Raw genomic sequence first — 26,386 nt, forward strand, 5'->3', positions numbered from 1 at the left:
ATGCCTCCTGCTAGAGCCAACATCAGCAGCATCAGGACTTCCCCACTGCCACCTCAAGTACCAGATACAAGGCTGGCCACTGCCTCATGACCACAGCTTTTCTTTGAGACCTTTCCCAAAGCAGAATTACAAGAGGGTTGAGATTGGAAGGCACCTCTGGTGCTTGTCTTGTCCAAGAACTCAGGCAGGACTATCTAGAGCTGGTTGCCTAGGTCCATGTCCAAGTGGCTTTCCAATACCTCCAAGGAAGGAGGTACCACAACATCTGTGAACAATCTGTTCCACTGCTTAGTCACCGTCACAGTGAAAAAGTGTTTCCTGATGTTCAAAAGGAATCATCTGTGTTTCAGTTTGTGTCCAAACCTCTGGTCCTGTCACTGGGCACCACTGAAATCTGTGGCCTTTGATAGTGAGGGCCTGTCTCAGAATTTTTTGCACCCTCCTTCAGATGCTTCTATAAATTTTAAGATGTCCCTGAGTGTTCTCTTCTCTGGGCTGAAGATTTCCAGCTCTCAGCCATTTCTCACATGGGATGCTCCAGTCCTTTCATCATCTTAGTTGCCCTTGGTTAAGCTCTTCACCTCTCATACTCGGGAGCCCAGAAGTGGACACTGAAAGCCTTTAATTGCACCTTTTCACCCCCCAGTTCCTAAGAGATGTTTCATGGGAATTTACAGACACCTGTAAAGGCAGAAAGCCTCTTTCATTTCATAAGCATTGGCTCAGTAATGGTGAGAGACACAGCAAGACACCTGAGAGATGCTCTGTTTAAACTCCAGATACATATTCAGTTCACTGAACTTTAATCCACAGTGAGAACTGTGACAGACCACAGAGTGGATCTGTCCCTTGCTCTAAAGGGCACCAGACAGACAGACACACACATGCACACAGTACCTGCTTCTCCGTTGCAGTGGTGAACTTCCCACAGAGGGGATTGTTAATTGTTACAGTGTACGTCAAAGTCCTCAACTGATTGCCATTGGAGTCTCTATTCCAAGGGGTTGATACAGCATCTAGATGAGAAGTTATGCAAGATCTCACATAAAAAATTACCTATCTTATCATGTCTTAACAGTTTGAGAACAGGAGTAGGGGGAAAGACAGAAAACTGGTTCCAATTAATTGTGGGGCTTTTCCAGGAAAAACCATACTCATGTAGTCTGCTAATAAACAAAGATGAGGCTCTGGATAGCTGAGCCTGAATCTACTGAAATAGGGTTGACAAAAGAGTAAGCAATTAAATGAATATATGTCATTTCCCATTTGCTTAGAGTTGCATAGATTCATTTAGCATTATCAAAAGCTTTTGCCACATTGCCTTCCCAGCTGACACTGAATAAATATTATCCTTTTTTACTTGATTTTCTGTTCTTACTGTCTCAGTGAATAAAATTTACTCACCCAGAAAATTAAAGTCTGTGAGTATCGTTTAGGAGGATGCAATGATTTTTGCCTGTGTATCAGCCATACAAATTTCACTATTTCTGGGACACAATGTAACCAGAAATACCCCACAGAATGCATCAACTTAATAACCTACGCAAAATTCAGGCATTAAGGTGAAATTTTGTGGTGCACTGAAATGAGGCTTTTACTCCAAAATGTGCATACTTAGGGAAACAATAGTCTAGCTTTAGATATCCTCTCTCATAGTGAAACATAAAAGCTTAAAAATTCTTTTAAAGCAAGGAAAAACTTCAAAAAATTCAACTTAGCCCTATTTAGCAATTCTCAGAGGTAAAAAATTTCAGGGTAGCTTGTAACAGACAGAAGGGAGAAGAGTTTATTACCTACTATACTCCTGGAATTAAGAAACCTCTGCATGAAGTGAGAATTGGTGAAAAGGATTTCAAACATCTTGTCTGCAGTGATGTGGAAAACTCTGTTTATAAAAAGTCTCCCATAGAGATCATTGTCAGAGACAGTCTCCTTCACTGCTAAGAAAGACAGAGATCAGGTTAAGAACAGTATTACACATAACCTTGATAGTATTCTAGGTTTTATTACAGCTTAGATCTCTCCCAAGCTTGCATCAGCATTTGTTTCTTGCTCTCAGAAACCCAGTAAGGATAGCAGCAAATTATTTGGTAGATAGGTTGCCTTCAGGAACAAAGTCCAAAGCTGATTTTCAAATACACACCACCACCACCACTTCCCTGTGCAAACTGATAAGTTAACAGCAAGAGCTACCATCCCTTCAATTTTGCCTTCAGTATTCTACTAATCCTGCAAGAAACACTGGGGAAAGAAAGTTAGCAGAATTCTACTAATCCTGCAAGAAACACTGGGGAAAGAAAGTTAGCATAATTTTCATTAATATGTGTGTCTATTGTACAAAAGACAAGAAAGAAGAACAGTAAAACCATAACAGCTTTCTTCTTATGGCTGGTTCCAGAATTCTGCTTTTAATAGCTGTAATACTGGTAATGCCCACAGTCTAAGGGATCAGGTAGACTCCCAAGCAGTTCTTCCCTCCATACCCATTGAACAGGAACACAAGGGGCACCCTGCTCCATTTTGCAGTTCCCAAAAATGCATGGAGAGGCTCAAATGCCACCATTTATTTCAAAGCCACCGAGCACCCCAGTGGCATTCTGTGGCTGCAGCACTGATCTTTGCTATTTCTGCTTTTTGGTGGTTGCTGGCATGACTCAGCTTTGTGGTTTTCTCAGCCACGCTTGCAAGAGATAAGGGATAGAACTATAATCCTGGAGGGCAGGCAGCTTCCTGTGCCAATCCCAACTCAATCTGCTTATGCTTTAGAAAGAAGTCAATCCTAAACTATAATTACCAGCAAGACAAACAAGCCCCCCCAGCACCACACATCACTAAAATGAAACAAGCAGCCCAAAAGCAAATCTTGCAGCAGACAGACACAACCTTTCAACTGATACAAATGAATGCTCAGGGCTAGGAAAGGTCAGTGCTAGCCACAAATGCAAAGGGAGCCTGAATATCACGCTGTAGTTCACAAGCTGCCTGCAGGCTAAGGTTACAGCACTTAAAACATTACTGGCTTGGTAGCAGTCAGTATTGATAAGGCAAATGCACTGACTGAACAACCACAGCAGTCCCCAAGGAAAGCCAGTTCTGACTGAGCAGACTCCCTCTCTAGTGCTGCTCCTAGCCTGCTAGAACATCTGCCTCCAAAAAAGCTCTCCTTGATCTCATCAGACTTCAAAAGACCCCAAAAGAGAAGGGTGAGTGCTGTGTTCTTGTGCTTGCACAAGAGGTTGACTTCCACTCCATGCCGTGTTCTGCTTATGCAATTGTAATTCCAAACAATTATGAGATGGACAGAAAGCAAACACACATTTCAAGAGGTCTATTTAACCAGTCAATACACAGTCATTACACATAGAATATGAATTCTGCTGTGCTGAAACATTCTGCAGGAAGCCAGAATTTCAGCCTGCGTTTTCAGCTTTTACTCACTGAATTTTCTCTCCTAACTGAATCTAACTCTAATAAAAGGCAGGCCAAGTGAACTGTAAGTTTGACCTAATTTAACAAGACCTCAACATTACAGATCTCTCCTTTCAGAGTGCACTACCCACATCCTCTCTTTTGCTAAGAGACAGGAAGTTTCAGATACTGATGCTGACCTCCCCCACTCCTACTGTGCATCAGCTACCAGGCAATACACACCTAGTTACTGTGGTTGAGTGTTACTCAGCTGGACATTGACATGCCCAAGGAATCTGCTACCACTTAAAAAAAAAAATAAAGACACCAAGACACATGATCAAGCCACCAGATAAGCATCAGATCGGTTTTGTCAGCTACTTGTATATGTCTTAGCAAACACAAGATAACACAAGTTACCTCTGCCCCAGTGAGCCTGAGCTAAACAACTCAACTTCGCATTCACCTGCAGAGGACAGCTGCTATTCTTCTGCCGGTGCAAGGTAATTTGGTATGCCAGGGCAACTTGTGATATGCACAAAGCCCATGCTTTACTACCTTAAGGTGCAGATCTTGCTACCAAGCTCTATTACTCAGTCTATCCTCTTTCTAGTGAGTTTGAACAAAAAGCACCCACAGGTCTAAACAAAACTTCCCCTAAGTTAATCTACCTACACTAGCTCTATATGGTCATGTCTCTAATAAGGAATAGTCAATTAAGTGCCAATGAAGTGCATGAGCACCTATTGAGAAATAGGTTTTCTATTTACAATCCTTCTCAGCTCTTGAAAGAAACAAAAGAGGTTTTTTAATGTTGTTAGCACATACAGCAGTAATTTTCAGAAAATCCAAGCTAAACCTGGGTTTACATATCAGGCCCATCAGCTACTTTAGATGCTGGGATTCAAACAGTTGTTCTCCAAGAAAACTGTAAACTTTCTGGACAATGAGTCTGGAAGGTGCATGTGTGCATACATGCTGTGAGTTCCACATCTGTAGCAGGATACACCAAGAACTTGACAAGCTTCGAGTCACTTCCATCTGGCGTTCTCAAAATTTATCTGTAGAAATTCTAATGAAGCAGTGAGCACAAACAGTAGCATAGCAATGAATAAGCATACACTTTATACGCTTGTCATTTGAACAGAACAGGCAGCCTTAACCGCTTATCTCTGCTACAAGTGAAGGTGCATGTTTGTCTACGGTTTCATTTCACACAGGTAAACTTGCCTTTGTTTTTCACACCAGTAGGGCAACGCAAAGCATTTTACCCTAAGAATGGCTTGGAATGCTCTTTATTAACAAAGTTTTTTGTGCAAATAGAGAGATATCAGTTTAACACCCTCACTTTGAGGGCTGTTCTAACCCCTCAGCAACATATAATTATCAACACTAACTTTCTTAACCTGAATACATTTATAGCTAAATTGGAGCTGTCTGCTAAAAGAACATGTGATTATTCTGACTTCAGGTAAGGATCACTAGGGACCCAAAACCACAGAAGTAAGCATATTACCCAGAGTGTTCTGATTCAGCCTAAGAACAGCAGGTCTATTCCCTCCACCACTACTACTTTGCACTTCCTAAGGTCATTTTCATCACTGCAAGGCAAGCTGCGAAATAATATTTGAATATAATACCATTATGCAGCAGAGATGGTAGAGGTTTAAAGACATCTGCAGTGCAAAAAAAGAGACAGAAAATGGAGGGGGAGGGGGAAATGGGGCAGTAAGAAAACCGCTGTTATTAAAATTCCCCTCAACAAGGAACAGCAAAAAGCTAAACATACCACACGGAAATTAAGAAAGCTGAACTGATAAGAGCACAGGCTATCAAACAAATTAGTAAGAAGGCTAATTTTCCACTCCACAGAGTTGGGGGAGGATCAGGATTTTAAAAAGTATGTATGCAAATCTTGGCACTGTTGAACATTTCTATACCGTTGGGGATAGGGAAAAATTACAGGCTGCGTGAAAGATATGTAGGTAGAAGCTTTTAACCAAATACACCTGAAATCAAGTGAATAAAACCAATTCCTGGAAGTGAACATGTTCCAGACATCATCTATTTAAAGACTGTACCAGCAGTATTAACCATTTTCAGAGAACCCTCCTATACTTGAAGTACAGAATTATCTTGGGGAACTACTAAGTAAGTATTGCACAATGCTAGCTTTTTCCAGTTCACAACATAAAAAAACCTCACCAATTTTTGCCTTCAGGTGACTTAAACATATATCCTCCAAACACCAAAATAAAGAATTTTTTTCAACAAGGTATATCCTTTCAGTATTTTGATTAAAATGCCAATAAGATCACAGGGCTACTCTTGCTTACATACAATGCATATCCAAAATTTTGTATTGGGGGGAAGAGGAGGACAACTAATACAGGGCTGAACCGAATTTCAACTGTCCTGTATTTTAAATAGAGGTATGCCCTCTACACCAGTATCTGCAAGCAGTCAAGCCTCTGCTGTGCCCATCTTGCAGCACCATGGTGCAGCTAGTTATGCTCTCCTGCAGATCACACATTTAAGGTGGTTATTAGTACACATAGAAACAACACAGTAAGTCTGTCATGTTACACAAGGAGAACAGAAATGTACGATTTCTCTGCATACAGTAGAGCCTTCTAGCAGAAAATACTGTTTTCCCTATATCCTGCTTCCCCCTTCTTACTTTGAAGTACTGCATGCCAAACATGATCACAGAAAACAGACAAACAAACTATACTAAAGAGTCTTGAGGAAATCATAAAGATATCCTGTCTCTGTGTTAGAAACATGTATTCTATGCTTGAACTAAAATCTGTTTTCTGAAATTCAGAATTCAGGCCACAGATATTAATGTTTAGCTTAGCCAAAAGTTTGTCATGGTTCAGGATTTATACTCTGATTTACGAAACTGGACAAAAACACCAAGATGCAGGTCAATAGGCCAGTGGTGCACAGTGGGATGCAGACCCCCATTCCCAAGGTGAGAACTGCTTAGGACAAGGGAATTATTGCTGTGAAGAACAAGAGTCTTGAGCTTGCCCCTCACCTTATTTGCCAGGACACCTCCATGGGCAGCCTGAGTATGAGCCAGAGGACACAAGAGAAATTAATCGCATGGGTAAACCTTTGCCATGCAGGAAAGCTAGTTTCATTTGCGTGAAGGAATTCACCTTGTAAGAGTGTGGGGCAACTGCAACAGAAAACAGACAGAGAAACAGAAGAAAAAAATTCTAAGCATGAAGATTCTGAGAGAAAAGATTAATGTTGTGAGTCTAGAAAATCCTGTTCCTAATAAAAAAGGCTAGTCTTGGGGAAGGGAAGAAAAATAAGAAAGGCAGCATGAAATCAGTTGTTTTTTATTAAAGAGATATCTCCAGTTTAATATGCTCTATTTATTCAACATCACTAATGCAGGCATTACAGGGAATATTTACTGCTATTGTTTAGGAACTAGCAGCAGGAAAGACAACAGGACTACTTTTTAATCAGTTTAACTGGAGACCTTCACCATAAAAAATAAAATCCAGAGACAGAAGAGAGATGTAGTAATAGAAAAATAGGAAAGCTGCAAAATATCTAAAACATCCAAAAGCCAGAACATTCTGCTGCTCTAAGAGATACACCTGTCAAAGAGTAAATTAATTTTTGAAGCTTGTTAAGTGTGTATGAGTATGGCATAAACAACAGCCTCTTTAAGTAGGTATATTTACAAAAATGATAATGCCTGACATACATTGAGTTGAATCTGAACTCAAGCCAACACAGAAGCAGTATGAGGGAGCAACAGCAAAGTTAACTGAATATAACCATATCCCCAGGCAAAAATCACAACTTGAAGGCAGCCAACTCAAACTGTAACTCTGAAAGCTTTCCTGCATACCTCAACAGTCCCCCCATAACAACACCTGCAAACAACTTCAGTTGTCAGCTCTGAAAACACCAAGTCACAAAATTTCTCAGTGAGATTAAGAACTGCCTTCAATTAACTAAACTGTTCTATTCCTGCCAACAAGCAATAAAGTAAGTTCTCTTTGCACATGAAAGAAATATACAGCTGCTTCTGAGCACAGTACTACTGTTGGGGTTTTCTGTCTTTCTCTTCACCACCATATAACCTTGGAACCAATACAGGTTGTGCACACTTCACATTAAAAGCATTTACAGAACCCAAGATTCAGATATTACAGAATATCCACCAAAGTTCAATGAGCTGTCTGAACAACTACAGCCCTTTGGCACAGAAAACCTCCCCAGGGCAAGTGAAAATCTCATCACAGAAAGTGAGAACTTGTCAGGGGCTACTGTGGAACCACAGCACAAGCACCCACAAATCTCAGCACAAGTCTGTCATCCAGGTACCTGTGCTTCTTCTATCTTATACTGGGTAATGAGATATGAGGTTGGTATATTAGGATCCACTGTTAGCACAGAGAGTGAAAGCTGCTGCAAGATATCCATTAAGGCTTCTCATTTTCAGATCAGACCCAGAGCATGCACTATACTCTCCTGAAACCCTGGGCTTTCAGTAAGTTCCTCAGCTTACTCCACCAATAACAATGAAGCCCATAAGCCTTAAGCAAGTACAAGTGTAAAGAAGGGGGTTGGGGGAAGCTTTCAGAAACTTAAGTACAGCCTGAAATGTTTCCCCTCAGTTTCCAAGAAATACAAACAAATGAAAGAAACGTCTTTGAAATTAGCACCACCCCATTGTCAATAAACTTTTAGTTTAAGCTGTTGGCAACTCTCTACCCACCAAAAGAGAGAAAGAAAACCACAATTTCTTTGTTTTCATTCTAAAAACCCAACAACATTTTCCCCTCACAGAAACAAAGATTAAAAAATGCTTTTGCTGCAATTCTGTGAAACAAATAAGCAAACAAGTTTCATAAGATCAGAAAGTTCTCTAACTTTCTCCACAAGCGAGATGGAACACCAAAGTCATGTTGTTTTCCAGATCTCAACTGTTAAGAAAGAGATTTATACCTTCTTCACTATCTGAAGCACTGCTCTTCTCTGGAAGATTTTCATTCTCGTTAAGGTCCAAAGACTTTTCTAAAGACCTGCTTCTAACTAGCTTAGCAGGTTTTCTTTCTGAAGATGGAAGAGGACTCTTTATTTGCTTCTCACTTGAGGACTCCTCCACCTGAAACAACCAAGAGCAGAAAAAATATCAGCAATCAGAGACCATTAAAAAAAAAGAGAGAAAGTTACTATAAAAGAAGACAGTCATACAAAGTAAGCCACAAGTTCTATCTGCTCAATTACCACACAGTCAAGCACTAATTTCCCCCTTGTTCCTCCATCCCAGCCAACCTCTCTTCCCTTTATTTAAATATTTCACTAAACTCTGGTAACAAGAAAGAGACTTACTTGTATGTACTGACAGTACCAAGAACTCCCTTAAATGGGACAGTCCTCTTGCACCCATCTGCACAGTTTGGACCCCTTCCCTGCTGCTTCAGCACTAGCATTGATAAATTAATTAACCTTACACAGATTTACTTGACATCCATCAGGTTAGTTTTTCCTAGCAGTTTAGCAAGGGTCCAACAACCCAGAGGGGAAGCACAACAAAACAGGCAGGGTGCCCCTCTTTCAGCAAGATTAGATTAACCCAATTACATATTTGAAAAGTTCTTATCTTGTAGGATACCATCACCCTTTGAAAAAAAGTTTTACAATACTGTCCAGAGCCATCTTATAAAATACTTATAAAATATTACTTCTCACAAACAAAGCAATGGAGTATCATTTGCCATCTCCAATATGTAAGCAAGAAGGAAATCCCTCTGAACATCAGTCACAATCAATGATGCAGCTCTTCACCTTAAACAAGAACTGTCAGCTAAGCACGTATGCCATTGCACACTTAAATAAGTAAATCACCAGGGAAACTATATAGACAAAGTTTGTGTACCTAAAAATGCCACCCAAAAAGTTTGGCTACCAGCTTTGAATCAGTTTTCATTCTAAACCTCTCCTCAAGGCCCCACTGCCACCAGTGGAACATGCAGGATGAAGAGCAGCACGGCCCTGGAAGCGCAGTGTGTGGACCACAGTAAATATGATCAGGCCTCCTCAGCTGAGTTGTTCTGACTCATCTGCAAAACCATCACCCCTAAAGAGTATTCAGCATTGACTCAAGAAAGCAAAAGCATCCACTGCTTGAACAATCATCATGTACTTCCTGTACTTCTTGGGTATTTTAAAAAAGAAAAACCTGCTACTTTTCTTGTGCAACCACGGGTTATTCGGTGTGGGTGGCTGGAAAACAGAGACAGGCATAGATCTGACTGCAGTATAAGCAGACAAAAGTACTCCTTCGGGGTCAAAAAAATATAAAGGAAGACGGAACCAGAAAAACACATCAGTTAACAAATGCTCCTATTGAGAGAAGCTGCCATGTAAGTTATACTCAGTCACATAACAGGATCTAGGACAGAACCAACATTAAATGTCAAAATGCCAATACAGATGGATGAAGTCCAAAAGGAGCTAGTGGCAACAGAATCGCCTAGAAATTGACACTCTGATCCAGCACAAACCCAAGGAACTCTCATAGCATTTTGACAACAATCACAATCTAGTGAAGCAAGGTTCTCACCAGCAGCATAAGAGCAGCCCACTATGGCACAAGCAGAGTAGGGAAGCCAGGCTCAAGTCATTAGACAAAAGCAACAGCTCTTAGAAAAAAAAAGGCTTTTCATGTTGTCATGGAAGAAGAGATTCAAGCTGGGGCTTTTGTAATAACTGATTGAGTTTAACACAGATTTCATGGGGGTTTGGGTTGGTTTGCATTTTTTTCCATACTAAAGACTAAAGATTTTAAGATCTGTCAGCTGGAATTAGAGATGTATAATTTATTGCCAATTGTACACTTATATCCTGAGCTAGTCCAGTAGTGCTAAGCTCTGTGCCAAGGGCTTTTTGGGTTTCAGCCTGTGAACAGCAAGATTGGGGACTGGAAGGCCTCCCTAATAAAGGGAGGAGGGAAGATGATGGTTGCAAAAACAGGCAACAAGGTGGCTCCCACACTCACATGTACTGAGAGGGCAGGTAAGCCACGTAAACTTGTGTCAATCAACGCAAGACAGCCATTAACAATATTTTTTTCAAGATGGGCCAAATACTAGACCTCCACTATTCAGATCTTCATCTTATGAGAGCGTTGGGCCTTACTTTGTCTATCAGAGCAGTAAAGGGAATTTAAGCATGTTTCCCTCCAGTCTTTCGGAGGTGGTTAAGTGTGCTTTGTGTCATCACTGTGATGACTTCTGATAAATACATTCTAAGCACTACTGCCTCCTCCGACTGCTCTTGTGGTTCTACAAAATATGCTGCAATCCTGGGGCTGTGGAGAGAGCATGGATATTCTTGAGTAATGCCAAGTGACACATGCAGCTAAACAAAATCATCGGGCACTTTAGCTACCCTGAAACAGTAAACAGTTTAGTTACACATTTATCAAGACCGCACTTTAACACTGTAATTAAAAGACTTTCCAGAGGCAGTTTATTCAAGGCAGAAGACTGGCATTTTTGCAGACCAAATCCCCAGGCATTCCTCCTTACCAAGATGCCAAATCAGATTTAGCACCTGCAGAGAGACATCTTGGGGTGTGGCTTCTTTTCCAGGCACAGCAATTATCTTTAAATGGCTTGTTCTTGCACAAGTAAGATTTACAAGTGCAAACTAAGGGTACCTGTGTAGATTTTTAGTTATCCCAAACAGTCCAAATTCCAGCAGCATCCTCAGTACTCTCAGGCCTTCCCTACAACTATCCAAAAATCTTGTTTCATACTGCTTGAGTGATGGGTACTCAAGCAACTATGCTTTTAACATCTGAGAAACACCAATATTCTTTGCTGGATATGAGTCTCTAGCCATTAACTCAGATTTGGCAAAATTATTTAAATCCCACTCAACCTCCAGATCAGTTTCAGCAAGTGACAAAAGCCAGAAGATTTAAAGGTAAGATAGTAAAAACTATTAAATTAATCTCCTTTCTTCCTTCACATATTCTCCTAAGCAAAACTGGCAATTAAGTACCCAACCCTAGTGAAGCTTATAAAAAATGCATTAGCGGTTTATTTTCTTTTCCAAGACCTTTGGGACACCTAATAACCAAGAGAAAATATCTGCAACTTTTTAGGACTACAGCTGCACACAGCAGCCCCAGTAACTGTGCTAGACACTGTGCCCATCTCATATCACTACTAATGGACTTGCTGCTCACACTAGCCAAACACATTCACAAATTCATACACCATGAGTGAACATGAGTGAGCATTCATCTTGGTAGTTGTACTAACCCAAGGCATCAAGGTCAAGGTAAAACTCATCCTCATTATAGCAAGTGGGGGGACTTTCCCCTTCCTTCTGAAGCATTAAAAAAGGTTTAATATATTCACAACAGCAGACTGACCACTGAAGGCAAGGAAGACAAAGTGTAATTATCCTTTAATAAGCCTTATATATAGGAGATACAATAAGAGGCGATATCTTTTTAAATGACAAATAAGCACAAGCAAGAAAGCATTGAAAGTGAAAAAGGCATTACTTTCAAAAAGCACTTGGATAAAACACAAATATGGTCCCCTTGGGAACTGGATAAGAAAAACCGAGATATTGTTTCTAAAGGGAAAAAAAAAACCAGACCAGGGCATAAGCCTCAGCATTGTAGCAAGGCTGCACAGCGAATTAGTGACAGAGCACTGCTGAAGCTCATACCAACAATATTCTCTTACACAGAATTTTGCTCATTTTCAAATTTAAGAAACATTCTTGACTTCTCAAAGACTTCCTTGGAAGTTACAATCTCCATTCATCCTATGTTTGCAGACATACACGTTAAGCACATATGCTTATCAGCAAGAAAGGCTGTGTCAGCACTTACTCCTGGCAACATGGGTCTGTTGAGTGACTCTCCTTCTGTTTGAAGTGTGGGCTCACGAACTAAACCAATCATTTTGGGTAGTTTTTCATCCCTTTCTCCAGAATCATCACAAATGCTGGATCTGTCCAAAGCAAAAAGAAGATATCTCTGGAGATCTAAGCACTGAGAAATCCGAGAAAGCGTCTCGTGGGATTTTTGCATTGAAAACATGGCTGTTCAGCTAACATTAAAAACTACCAAGTCATTCTTCCTACATACAGCTCATTAATATCAAGCCATCTTCCTCATTTCATCCACCTCCCAGAACATTCAGCTTCTGATCATAAGGTTAATGACACCAAAAAAGTGAGTGCTGTGAGAAATGAGGAAACATACAGCTTGTACCTAGTTTGGAAAGAAAAAGCATTATGAAAGTGTCAGAAAATAATTTTTTTCCTGCATAGCTTATTCCAAAGTTGCAACTTTCTAACAGAAAAAAACCCCAAAACATAACAACAACAAAAAAAAATCCAAGCAAACCTAAAACAGAAACCAAGCCAATCAAACAAAAAAACCGTCAAAAATACTTAATAGAACATCTTTTGAAGCCTGTAATGAACTCAAGACATTTTTCTCACAAACATACTCAGATAACACAGGATTAAACAGTCAAATTACATTGTTCCATTTTGGAGAGTCATACTTATTTACACAGAGATATGCAAAGTGCTGTTATTAGATTGACACTGGCAGGTCATAAATCAGATCACGTTTGTTCAAAAAAAAATCAAGGAAACTTTCAAAAATCCATATCATTATTATTACAACTATTCTGGCTTGTTATATTATTATTCCTGTTTCTTAATTCAAACTGAGGACAATACAAAAATAAGCTAAGACATCAGATATTAGGGGAACAAGGCAAAACAAGTATTTCAGTCTCCACAGAGGACGGGAAGAAAGAAAGCATCTGAACCACAATATAGCTGCATTCTATGCAAACCTTCCAAACTGTTGAAGGGCATAAAGATGCTAGATGGACTAGACACCATCATGCAAAAAGGCTCCTATTTAAGCTACCCTATGCTGGTCCCCAAGCAGATCTAGGGATAGAACAAGGTGTTTCTCTCTCCTCTTCTAAGGGGCCTCAGCTGCACTGCTACTATTTTAGCAAATTCACACAGTTAAGTTTTCATGCACACTCAGTCTATGCAGTTCAGACCTTTGCACCCTTTTACTACAGGCTCAACCATTCTGGTAAGGCTACAGCAGCTCTTTAGAAACTGAGTTTCTAAGAAAGAGGACACTGCTTCTCCCCAGATGTTTCAATAGGCTGTTCAGCCTCTCCTTACCGAGACTGCCCGTTGTCCTCTGATGATGAGTGGAAGCTCTCCATCTCCTCGCTGTTCAGGCCCAGCTCAGAGCCATAGCTCTGGTGCACCAGCTGCCAGAATTCCTGCTTGGTCAGCCTCTGAAACAAAGCAGGCTAGTCAAGAACCACGGTATGGAACAGTATGGCACTGGAGGAAAAACAGCAACAAGTTTGTATTACGCCACAGCCTTTAACCTCAATTCTGACAAGGACCGAAAGCATTCAGGTATCACGTTCCGAGATTGGGTTTCAGCATTTTGGGCAACTGTACTCCTGTCTACTCCACACTCCCACTGCTGTTCAACCAACCATACTAGGCATAAGAAAAATCATCATTTTAAGAAAACACACACTTGTAGCCATTACTTGCTTCTTCACATGTCACCAATATTTTCACAAATACCTTCAAGGTACCTCCCTCTTGAAATTCACTTGATATGGCACAAGGTAAGTAATTACCTCTTTGATTCTGAGCAAACTGCTTAACAGATACCCACCTGTTTCTTGAGGATGCTCAGAGTACTTTACAAATTGTGGGAGGCTAGCATTTCAGTCACTACACTGGTGTCTAGGTCAGCCAAATGTCCACTTCGCCAAGGTGGGACAGAAGGTCCTCACTTTGTACCACCAGCATCCACTTAATGAAAAGTAGTTGCTTTTCCTCAGGATTACCTTGATTGAGGACTAGCTAAGTCTTCCCCTTCTCTACAATATCTCCATCCTGTTCCAAGAATTCCCACACCTACCCAGACATATTTAAGTTCTCTTAAATTGTCAGGAAAGCTTGGAGGTGAAAGTAGTATGACACACTCGTATCTGCAAAGTAAGCAATGAGTTTCAAAGTCCACCTTAGCTGTAAAGGGCTTGGGGGGAGGGGGTGTGAAAAAAAAGAAAGAGGAAGAAAAGAAATCAAAGGTTTTTGTATTTAACAGAGCTCAGAGAGAAATACTAGCGATCTTAAAACAGGAGACACCACACTGGAAAATGTGCCTCGGCCACCATCCATATTGATCAAGGGAACAGAACTGTGCTAATGAGACAGTAACACAAGTAGCGCTTACTATTTGCATGAAATGATGACATTAAATACCCATGCATTATTTAAAAGGCCTTTAAATGATCCTCTCCACCCGCTTGCTTCACCTGAAGAGTGTTAGTTACAGCACCCGCAATTTTAGACAGGCACGGAGGAGCTGACCCGCGCTCAGGATGTAAATTCGCGCCCGCAGCAGCCCCGGCGCTCCCGCGCCCCGTCCCGCTCCGCGACCCACCTGGCGCGTCCCGCGGGGCAGCGCCGCTGCCGGGCCGGCCCCGCTCCCGCCGGGAGCCGCCGCCGCGCTCCCACTTCCTGCTGGGCGGCGGCGCCGCGGCCGGGGCAGCGCCTTGCTCGGCTGCCGCCGCCCGCCCGGGGCGGGACAGAGCCAATCTCGGCCGCCGGGCCCCGCGGGGATCCCGCTGTCCCCTCGCCCCCGCTGCGGCATCCCCGCGCTGCATCGCCTCGCATGGCACGGGAACCGCTCCCCCCAGCGCCGGGACAAACAGCCCAACTTGGGAGGAAGGGTTTTTCCCTCGGGTATTTTCCAGCACAACACGGTTTCGGGCTTTTCAGAAAGCAGCTGGCAACAAGAACCCTATTGGCAGAGATCGGTTTCAAGGTATTTAATCTTAGCGAGGGCAAAGTAAACATTAAAACACAAAACACACAGCTATAAAGCAAGGGTCATAGCAGCTAATGCCAGCCTCCCGCTGCACCCGGGTTTGTTCTACAGAGCAATGCAGTGCTGAAATACACGCATCCACTTACAGCTGGCCTTACTTTCCCCAGGCATTCTGTCTTCTGAAACAATAAACTCATAACCACAAACAACTGCCTACAGTTCTTATTAAATGGCCAAAACCAGGCGTGGGCATTACGTGGTTTCAAAATATGATTGAGGTGAATCTTTAGCTAGCACACCTTCCCAACTAGGAATCAAAGGACAGAAATAAAGCCATTTTCATTTCTGTTGCCCAATATTGCTGATGCCTTGATTCCCAGTCATAATGGCACAGAGTTAATGTTGCTAATTAAATTGGCCAGTATGTTCTTTCTATGGGCAAATCAGTCCACCCTTTTACAGTCAGCTCAACAGTTCGAGGAAAGCAGAGAAGCTTTTCAGCTTCTATAAAGGAATCTATAAAGCTGTTTCCTGTTGTTTTGTAAAAGCAATGTTACAAACTTCTGCTTCTAAAACAGGATTCTTCCACTCTGCTCAATTATTCCTAGCTCAGCTAGATATAGTAAGTTCTTAATGGTCACAAGCCAAGATCAAAGGAGACTTGCTTTATTGTATCAGAACCAGTCAGTTTTGAAAACAAAAAAGGGCATAAATTTTCTGGGTCAGACTTCTGCTTCTGAGAGATGCCTTAGAGAAGCGCTGAAGCTTGAAAGGCAAAATCTAAACATTCATTACTTTGCCCATTCAAGGTGATCGTCTACACCGCGTTTTTCCTCAGTTCTCTTTGTATACAAAAACAAAGGCTACAAGAAGCAGCTGGGATACACTTTTGTCTTTTCAAGCAGAGCACAGATCATCAATATTTTGCTTCATGCCAGACAAAGCAGTGTCATGGCACAAGCAATACTACAGAGTACCACCGACAGAAGCAAAGCTGATGATTTTTACCCTCGATGGACAAATGCAGAAATAAGACCAAGACCTGCCATACAGGTTGACTAAAGAGACAGCCCTCACCACACACCACACTTGTACCAGGCAACTCTGATACAGAACTCTGATTGCTTGCAGAATAGGGGAGGGAAAGAGCAAACTCCCCGTTTAATTGCCTAAACATGAAGCTCAGAATCAAACCAAGTCTTCCTTCATCTCTTAAATTAATCTTGTTGTACACAAAGGTGCAAATAAACATCTCTCTTTTCACAACCTTCCCTGAGAAACTGCTGGGGAAGGCAGAACTGCTGTCCTGGGAGATGTTTGCCACAGGAAGCCCAGGTGATCAGAAATTCTGGTCCCTTCTCACACCTCTAGACTTACCTGCTACAATGTCTTCGGAGACAGGTGCAAATCTCTACCCAGCAAAGCATAAGAAGAACAATAGGAAAATAAATCCAACTCTAAGGCAGAGGACTCATGGGAATTGAGACCGATTAAGTTAAGATCTTGTTCCATTAGAAATAAGGAGCACTGTGTTTGTTTGGGATTTGAATGACCTGCCTAATTACATTTTAATTTGTTCCTTCTCCCTTAAACTTGAAGGATATTTGACACCTATAAGGTTTAGGAAAATAAAGCAAAACTGTGAATGGCACTGCTCTTATTGTCAATAGCAGCCATGAATAAATTCCTTGTGCCAATCTGGAAAGCCCACTGCAAAATAGGATTTTTGGCTGATTTTAGAAACTGAAGTATTATTGAAAGCTGCAGTGGATGTGGAAGCAGCTATCTGTTTTATCAAGACCGGTGTCATGTCTCTTCCAGACCTGCATTAATGATTCCTTATTTTCCATGATGCTGGATCATTTAAAACACAATGGCAAGGTAAAAGCCTACAAGACTCACTCTGCACATGTTTTGCAACAGGGATGGAAAAACAAATAAAGTGTAATTTTCCTTCAAAGAAAAAAAGTCTTTCCATGGACATTTAAAAATGAAAAAGCCTAAGAAAGACCCATGTTAAGAAGAAAGTACCCACTGACTTGCAGAGGAACTAGAGTTGAAGGGCACCAAACACACTATAGTGTATTCTGAGCAAGGTCCAAAGAAGTTACGAGGTACAAAATTGTAACTGAGCTGAAGAGGCCTAGGAGTCCTGTCAGAGCAGTCGTCCAAAGCTGGGGGAAAGCACCTTGATGGATGAAGTAAGTTTGGGCACAGGATAGCATGTAACCATTTGCTGGTTCTCTTGCACAGTGCAAGTCACTTCTAACAGAAAGGCAGACTTGTCAAAGCACTACTTGTTCAACCACCTAGGACATGCAATATTTGGGAGGTACAAGGCAGCATGGCCACCAGATGGAGATCTGGGAAAGGGTATGAGGCTGACCCCACCGACAAGTTCTGTAGGTGGTGAAAGCTTAAAGTGAATCAGCTAAAGCAGGCAGGTCACTCCTCAGAGGTGAGACTTCATAGGACAAAATCTGTGCCCAGAAGTGCTGAGAAGGCCAGGGAGTAAAATTTACCTCTGTACAACCATGATTTGAAGCAAATGTAATTCCAGTACCCTGGATCCAAATCCTGAAAACTGGGGATTCTTCACTGTCAGGTGGTGCAAACCAGCACTATGACACCTAAAGTAAGATTTGTACTTTTGATGACCACTTTATTTCATAATTTAACTGTTGGATGTCATCTCCAGGTCTAGAAGATGTGCTCCAGAATACAAACAAGCTATTCACAGGCTTCAAAACATTTAGCTATTGGCAGAGGAAACATTAAAACCAGCTCCTTTTGGAACTGGTTCCATAGTGACATTTGTTTTTTGTCAAAAGCCATGCAAATTCTGATGGCATCCCTTTGATGACTGAAGCCAGGAACACCAAACTCCGCACGCTCAGGCACTGCATACCATGGCAGGGCCTCAGGTGTAAGGGACATTTTCCAAATGTATGCTGTTCCTGACATTGGAGTGCTGGGGAGAAAACAGCAAAACTGCTTGAAAACACCAAGGGCTCTCTTTTAGTATTACTTCAGTAGACAGCTGCCATTCTAGTAGTGTCAGTGGATCCAGCTCCAGCAACTTCAGTTTCTACATTCAACTCCAGAGTGCCCCTCTATAGCTTGATCTAGTAAAGAGTATCATAAAGAAGGTTGACAGGTGACTCAAACACATTCTAGCAGAGAATGAGAAGTCATTACTATGTTTCAGAAGTAGGAGCTCAACCTAACAGAAATCCTGTTTCAATAATAGTTCTAAACATACTATATTAAAAAGCCCTAGATACACCTCATGACCATGCTCCATTTTACAACTAAGAAGCCTAAGCAGAAATTCTCATAAACAGGTTTATCTTTTAACATACTGCAGTGAGGGTGAAAGCAAGCTAACAGCAAGATTTGACAGAAATAATAAGGATAGTTCCCAAGCTACTCTAATGCACTGGTTCCTAAAACCTGCTGGCTTAGTTCATCTCCTCTTGCATGCATTTCATGCCTCCTGCTTTCTTATCTATCCTTTAGCTACTGTTCTCAAGTGAAAATTTGATCCTCACGTGACACTCATTTCAGTGTCAGAGAAGAAACACACAAGAAAAATTAATACTGAACAGTACAAAGCTTGTTACCTCTGTTCCAGCCCTAGGACAGGTTTATATACCTGAATGTCCATACATTGACCCTCCAGCACCACAAACTAAATAAGTGAACAACATAAGTGTCATTTCTGACAAACTCTGCACAATGAAAGAAAGCAAGGTTACTTCCAGTTGCCCGTTTCTGTCAAAAGGTGACAAAGTACATTTTGGCTGGATTCAAGACAATTAAATAGTATTTGATTTGAGGGACAAGGGATTTGCAAGAAACATTGGTTTTGCCTTAAATAGCACTTCCCTTTATTTTCAGTGCTTTTTTTGACAAAAAGTGCCTCTCGTCTGCCCTAAAATTCATCCAAAAAAAGAAAAAAAGTGTAGCTACTATGTGTAAGTAGTAAAACAGCTTTAAACCTTTGGGGATCATTGCAGTGTTATATATGGATATTTTGGTGTGTAATTGCAACTGAATTGAAATATTTAAACAATGAGAGACAAACAGGAAGGAACTGGTTTACAAAACTGTCTTTCTTACAAAAAAAATTGTCTTGTCTGTCTTTCATGATGTTCTGCAAATGTGTCAGTCTATTTTTAGAAAGATTAGCTATCCACAAATTGCAATATAAATCAAGCTAACTAGCCAAAGTTGCCAAAATACACTTCCATATCATCCAGCCTGCTTTTATTGCATTTATGCAAGGTCAGCAGAGTTGTAATGAGTTGGCTGGCAAAGGTTCAGCTAACTTATCTAAGAAGGAGTTTTGGCCTCTTTTCCTTGAAGTTTTCACTGAGAAAATCTCTTGCCTTTTTGATCACAAATTAGGCATAGAAAATGTGAAGCAAATGCATATCAATTTAGTAACATATGCTTGAGCTCATAGTGAAGAGAAGCATGCAACCTATATGCAAAGACAATATGCTCCTTCGACAGCAGAGTTGTAGGTGGCAATCTGAGAAGGAAAAGATGAGAATTTTGTCTGTGATCTAAAGTACAAGGAACCAAAGCAGAACATCAGATTAGAATTCTAAGTCAGAAAGGAAAAGCTAACTTCTAGTCTCTTATTCTCCAGAGGTACATCTGTCAACATTAGAAAAAGTTGATTTGGCTGCTTAACCACAGGTACTGTTGCAGACAAGCTTACCTTATCCAGCAACACATTCTGCCACAAACGGAAGATACTGAGGTAGCTTCTGTCTCTTGCACTGAATGATGTGAAGAAAAACTGCAGAAAAAAACAAAGTAAAACATAAGCTCACGTGTAGCTATCTTCAGGAATCTCAGAATGCTTCCTTGTATCTTGAATAGCCCAAGGTCATCAGTAACAGCTTGACTCATTTCACATTCAACAAACCTGGGGTCATATTCCTCAGGTTCCACAGTTTGAATCACTTTCAAGTGATGATTTTCCCCAATGTCCACACAGTAAATGAAGACACAGGCTGTTCTGGCCATGTCACTACCCTTGGTATAAAGGAAGAGCTCCCTCCTCACCTTAAACACACTTAAATTTTTCCCACAGGAGGTTGAACAAATCAGAAACACATATGCCTGTTTCTCACAGGCCACAGCTATTTCCATTCTACTGCCCCATAAGCCTTTTACTAACTTTTTCACCCAAGATGCTGTGAAATTAAAATAATTAAAATAGGAGATCAAATTACATGCATAATTTCAAGTATTAGAATCTTTCCCATTGGAAAGCTGGGCCTTTTTAAGCAAAGAGGTCTATCTTCCTTGTCAATGAAAGTTAATGCTGGATGAATTGAGAGGGAACAGCCAAATATCATGAATCACAGTTGCTTCCCAGCGAACAGCTCCAGGTTCACAGTGGAAAGCTCTGTTCTTTGCCAAGAATTATTATTTTTAAAGCATTTATAGAAGAACTAATCACAAAGTGTATTACACATAAGACTCTGCATCATGCATTTTAGTTTTTCAAATACACACCTAAAAACTCTTTTCCCAGCACATGTTCTGGGGTAAATTTCTCCATTACTCAAAACCCATGACATCAATCACAGTCCTTTTGTTTTCAGTAGTTTTCTTCAAGGAGTACTTGAAATCCAGTGACTTTGATATTTTTTCAGTATGAAGAATGCACATTCTGAATTCATGCTTTGAATTACTTTTCCTTTGAATAGGTGAGACAAACTTACTTTCTGGTTACTGTATCAACATCACTAAGGGATTCTGCAGTCAAACTGGAGATGAATTAGCAAGCAAACGTGCACAGGGACCAAATCTAAGTCTGCCTTCTAATCCCAATCACATTTAAACATTTGACAGGGAAGTACTTATGCAAACATAGACTAGAACAAGTACTGTGTTCAGGACTCTATCATTTAGTAAGAATATATTTAAAAACAGATTTTTACCTTCTCTCCTTTTGTTGCTATTTGTATGGCATTTGGAATGAGACGAGCAGTCTTCTCCTTTGTCATGAAAGTTATATCCTTCAAAGCAATAGAAATCTAAGCAGAAACACATTTAATAAGACATATTAAAAATAACTTATGACTAAAAATTTAGAGGTTACAGAACATGCAAGAAGAACTCAAACTAACCCCAAACCCTGGGATGCAATTCAGGTGAGATCACAAAGGCAATTACTGTCTCCATTTACTGCTTTAACAGCAAGCATTTCAAAGTAGAAGCTGAGGTGACTTAAGAGTCATCTCCTCTTCTTTCACATCGGGCCTAGGGAAATAAGTGGTTCTTTCTGCTTTTCTTCCACTCCTCCAGCCACAATCCCAACCAAACACAAATCACAGATCTGAAAGTCAATCCCAATCAGAATGCTATACATAAAGCAGGACATAGCCTGTTACCTGATCTCTCTCATCTATCTCACAGATGTTTACAATATAGTAAATTTTCAAAATTTTATTTGCAGTCTTATCGCTGCAAGAAATTCTTCCTTTCTGGGCACATTTGACTTGTGTATTAGTAGTTGAAATGTTTCTGTTTAGAAGAACATGGTCTGACTGGCTGCAAGAAGCTATTTCCTTCCAGCCTACTCCCCCTCTTCTCTTGAAAATAAGGCTGTGCTGTCATTCAGCATAGAGAAAGGAGGAAGGTACAGCTCTAACTTGTTTTTTCCTGTGTGAGCAGGAAGTTCTCCACTTACTCCCTCCCTCTTTGCAATAACACAGCCTGCTAATGAGGTCTCAAACTTGGCTCTACCATGGTAGCTGATGAGCTCAGATTGCCTAAAGGTATTGCTGAAGATATCACCCTGCTAGACAGGCAGAAACAGGTTACCAGGATGTATACTGCTCTGGATTAAAAAAAAAAACACCCAACCAGTCTTTGAACAGATTATATATTCAAGACTATAGTTTATTTTTTAATTAATTTTACATCTAAAATAAGACATATTCAATCATCAAATCCATCTGATGAAATTAAGCTTAGATTTCAATTAAGTATTTCTACAGCCCCTCACGGGCTTAAATACACAAGCTATTTTTTGTTTGTCCTGCATATTTCAGAGCACTCAAATGTGAGATACTGACTTAAGTTATGAGCAGTCTCATAGTTCACAGAACATTTTGACCTGTCCATCCTCTGTTTGCTAGGTTATCTTCATTTTCTTATTCACTGTTTCATGCAAGTTCTGCAGCAGATGCAACAACTGCATCTGAATGAATAAATTTAAACTCATTAACCTAATCTGATAGAAATAAAGGGCCAATATATCACAAATACCTATCTACCTTTGGTTGTACTGTTCAAAAGCCATAGACCACAATATGAGAACTTGCAGAAGTCATTTATCAATTCCCTTCAGCTATTTTTAGATGCTGATATTTACATGTAAGGCTATGTCAAGTAAGGAGAGCTCTGAATAGGGCAACACCACGTACCATGCCATGCCCCAGGACTTACAGTAGGAGGTTATGTGTTACATCCTTTATAGGACAATTTTGCATGGTAAGGAAAGGCAAATTGTCATTACCAGAGCTGTAATAAGCCAGCTTTAGCATAATTCCTAAACTTCTTATGCTGAATGACAGACTGAACAGGCTTACTTCAGCATTCAGATGCCTCCCCTGCTACTCTTATTTTACATCATGCATTTGAATTTCCACTCAGGGATGCAGGCTCTTTCTTCACAGCCCAGAGTTACTAGTATGAGATTGACAGGATGAGATCTGAGAGACTCTAATCCTATATCCTGAGAGGATAGGACATGGAAAAGGTGGGATTCAAGTGAGCTAAGAGATCTTACTGTGGTCTCCCATCGGAAGATGTTGCTGTGGAAGCAGAGCCAGTTTTCAGAGAGGTACAGGCGTCCTTGCAGCAGGATGTCCTTCTGGAGCGCACAGGCGTAATCTGTGTACAGAGAGCAAGAGCAAGTTACTCACCCACTGACTGCAGCACAGCTCACCCAAACCTGTTAACTAAAATGAAATGGGTATTACAATACAATAAGAAGCCATTTCTTTCACTTTTAAGAAGTCTACAAAGGCAGACTTGTACTGGCTTGCATCCAGACCATTGCTCTGGGAACAGCCCAAAGCCAGAGCTGATGGTACATCCATGTGAGGACAGCATTCCATCTGTGTATTCCATCCCCTGTGTACTATCTCAGGTTTTCAGAGAAGAGGTGTCAGGCAAGACCAGGAGTACATGGGAGAAGTGTTCATTAGTCAAACTTCAAAGCATCTAAACAACAGAATACACAAACATTTTATAGTACAACAGATTATACTGTCAATTCATACGTAACAGTAGTTCATGTTGTAGCAAGATAATGGTTTTCTACTAAACAGATCCTATCACTAGCTAAAACTATCTGCAGAGTGAGACACTAAGAGGCAGATTGAAGCTATCCAGTTCTTGAGGCAGGGGGTATTTCCTGAAGTTGACTATCATTTTTATCATTCTGTCTCTGACTGAAACACCCCTATTGAGAAATGGATTTCATCCACAATGTAATTACCCATAATCAGATACCTGCTAAATAAGAACAAGAGCAGAGGATTTAGTTGCATTTCTTAAAAATCTCAGAGCTTTCCCAGTTTCAGAGCCTGAAGATTGAAACAAAAGGAATTTTCAGAAGAACTGCTGCTAGATAATTAAGATGGACCTCTTTGGGAAGGTCCAACCTAAAGAAGGCTACCTAATGTACACAAAATATGCAGAATGTATGTATTGATACAATATATATTAGTGATTTTGCCCTTAGAGGTATCTAATACCTTTATATCTGGTATTGTCTGAGCCAGAATTTTGATTTTGTGTTCTACAAGAACATAATTAATACAGTTCTTGTTCAAATACCAAGAACTTCAGGAGTCCCCAAAATCCTAACTTCAAGCTAAATCTGCATTTACAGAAGCTTTTATTATGATTTTTAAAATTCTCTAGCATTTTCCTCCTCAAATAATCAAGCAGAAATAAATTTCCTTATAACAAGAATGAGTCATGTATACAAGCCCTTGGAGATGTAACAGTAACTAGAACTACAGAAGCTTAAATCTAAAGAACTAAGTGCATGTTTGAGAACTGCAGATACCAAAATGCTGACAGAGGAAGGCAACAGGAGTTTGAAGTTAAGGACTTGAGGAGAGCATTACTAAGAAGCTTGCATCTAACTTCTGTGTTTTTTAGGAGAGGGATTCAGACCTACAGAGGTCATCATTGGGCAACTGATGAGCAATCCCACTCTGACCTACCTACACAAAAGAGAATATCAAAACAGATGGAAGAGATTAGCATTTCTCCTTTTAAGTTTTCAGAACCATAACTTAATATGTTGCTTGAAAACAACATTTTCAGGCACATTATAATAGCACTCCTTTAAGCTCCCATTTAGGTCTAAGTAATTCCCTATTAATTCCCTAAGAAAATACTATTTTCTATAATATTTACATACAGTGCTCAGTACAGTGGAATAGTTACTTAATTTTAACAGTTGATTTAAAAACAGAAGCAGTAACAATTCTTTTCATGAACAGCAGCAAGCAGTGGTTTCTTGGAGCACTGCAAAGCCTGGACCAAGTTTCTCTACACCAAGCAAAGGAAGAGCTCCTTGCTTGGAGGATGCAAGAAGTCCTTTCAAGGAAACACTGCTTTTTATGGGGTAAAAGAAATTTATATGAAAGTAGTGGCTTTGCTTCTTATGGAACAGATTGAGATTAACCCGTTACTAAATCTTCCTCTAAATCCTACACAGTCCCTTTGAAACTGCGTTTCAGAGTTTGCTCCATGGATTTCTGCATCAATCCAACAGAAGGACAAACATCAAAACAATGCTTTGAAGTAATATCCTTTCCTTCTGTTTCACATCCCTACTGAAGTATTTTAAAAATGCATAAGGCATTTCAGAGGATAACTGCCTCTTGAGACTGGAGAAAGACACAGGGATTTAACTGCTTCAGAGCTGTTGCTTGCATACTCCAAGCATACACTAAACAGCCTCTCAATATTCACTTCCTTAAAAGTTGCATAAAATGAGAGATGAACTTGAAACAGTCACAATGCCACTTCTGTATGAAAATATACAGTGTATTTGTTACATAAATACAACACAGGCAGGTGATGAAGGGAATAAGGTGCATCCCTGTGCAAAGGAGGTAGGGTTACATGCTTGCCTTCTTTGGATTCTGCAGTGGAGTGAAACAGAGCTGGAAAAGGAGTATTTCAGTGCTGAGAAAAGTAATGCATCATAGTTTGATATTCTCTGACACCTGCTTCTTTCCTCTCCCATTCATCTGAAAAACAGTCTTTTAAATTACAACCACCCACGTGTCACTCTGTCTCAGGAGTCACATTAATCAAGCTGCCTAGGGAAAGGGTATTAGTTCCAGGGAGCAAGGGGAAAGCTTTTTGTGAAGATGATCTACCTAGTTAACAGGGTCTCAGAAACAACATCCCTTTTTTTATTTTTCCCACAAAGCAGGCAGTAGAAGAGAGGAGTATGGACCTGGCTTTCCTTGAAAGTATTTTTTGCTAATTCAAAGACAGGAGAATAGACAGTTATCACCTGTAGTCAGAATTTGCCATAAAAAAACCACAAAATGCTTTGACATGACTGCAATCTGAAGTCACCAAACAGAAGACAAAGACTTTTTCTGTGATTACTTCTTACCTACTATGAGTCTCTCTGAGTCTGGCAGATGAGAAAACTGTCTCTTGAATTCCTCACTCCTATATTTGTAAGTGGAACTTGAGAGCTGCAACAAAGAACAGTAAAAGGTTATGCAAACAGATTTATTTTCAGCCATCAACTGTGTTCACACTGGATGTGTAATTTTATCTTGAAGAACAAATGAACCTCAGAAGAGCAATAAAGAATAGGTGATCTAAATGTGATCATCACTGTAACTTTATGCTTACTTATGTAAGAGTATTTATTTGGCATGGGCCAAACTATTCCCTGTATCAGGCCAGATGCCAGTCACAAGGCATTACAGTGCTATGATAGCAACCTGCTCCCCCTATAAGGGGATGAGAGCCCTTCTGGGACTAAATATTCTAGCA

The 26,386-nt window shown here is 40.5% G+C and overlaps 1 protein-coding gene across 1 annotated transcript in view; it reads right to left on the reverse strand.

Moving 5' to 3' along the window:
* The window catches only part of GRAMD1C (GRAM domain containing 1C), a 49,728-nt gene that overhangs the window by 7,845 nt on the left and 15,497 nt on the right, over positions 1-26,386 (reverse strand). The window contains exons 2-10 of the mRNA XM_054269867.1: positions 25,995-26,079; positions 23,130-23,233; positions 21,274-21,369; positions 20,040-20,120; positions 13,633-13,751; positions 12,302-12,422; positions 8,389-8,548; positions 1,794-1,937; positions 898-1,016 (exon numbers count right to left, since the gene is read on the reverse strand). Coding sequence (XP_054125842.1) covers positions 898-1,016; positions 1,794-1,937; positions 8,389-8,548; positions 12,302-12,422; positions 13,633-13,751; positions 20,040-20,120; positions 21,274-21,369; positions 23,130-23,233; positions 25,995-26,079 — 1,029 coding nt within the window. The remainder of the gene's footprint in view (positions 1-897; positions 1,017-1,793; positions 1,938-8,388; positions 8,549-12,301; positions 12,423-13,632; positions 13,752-20,039; positions 20,121-21,273; positions 21,370-23,129; positions 23,234-25,994; positions 26,080-26,386) is intronic.

This window comes from Melozone crissalis, unplaced genomic scaffold (assembly GCF_028551555.1).
Source record: "Melozone crissalis strain CALT ecotype California unplaced genomic scaffold, PUWL_Pcris_2 ptg000008l_1, whole genome shotgun sequence".
Classification (NCBI taxonomy): Eukaryota; Metazoa; Chordata; class Aves; order Passeriformes; family Passerellidae; genus Melozone; species Melozone crissalis.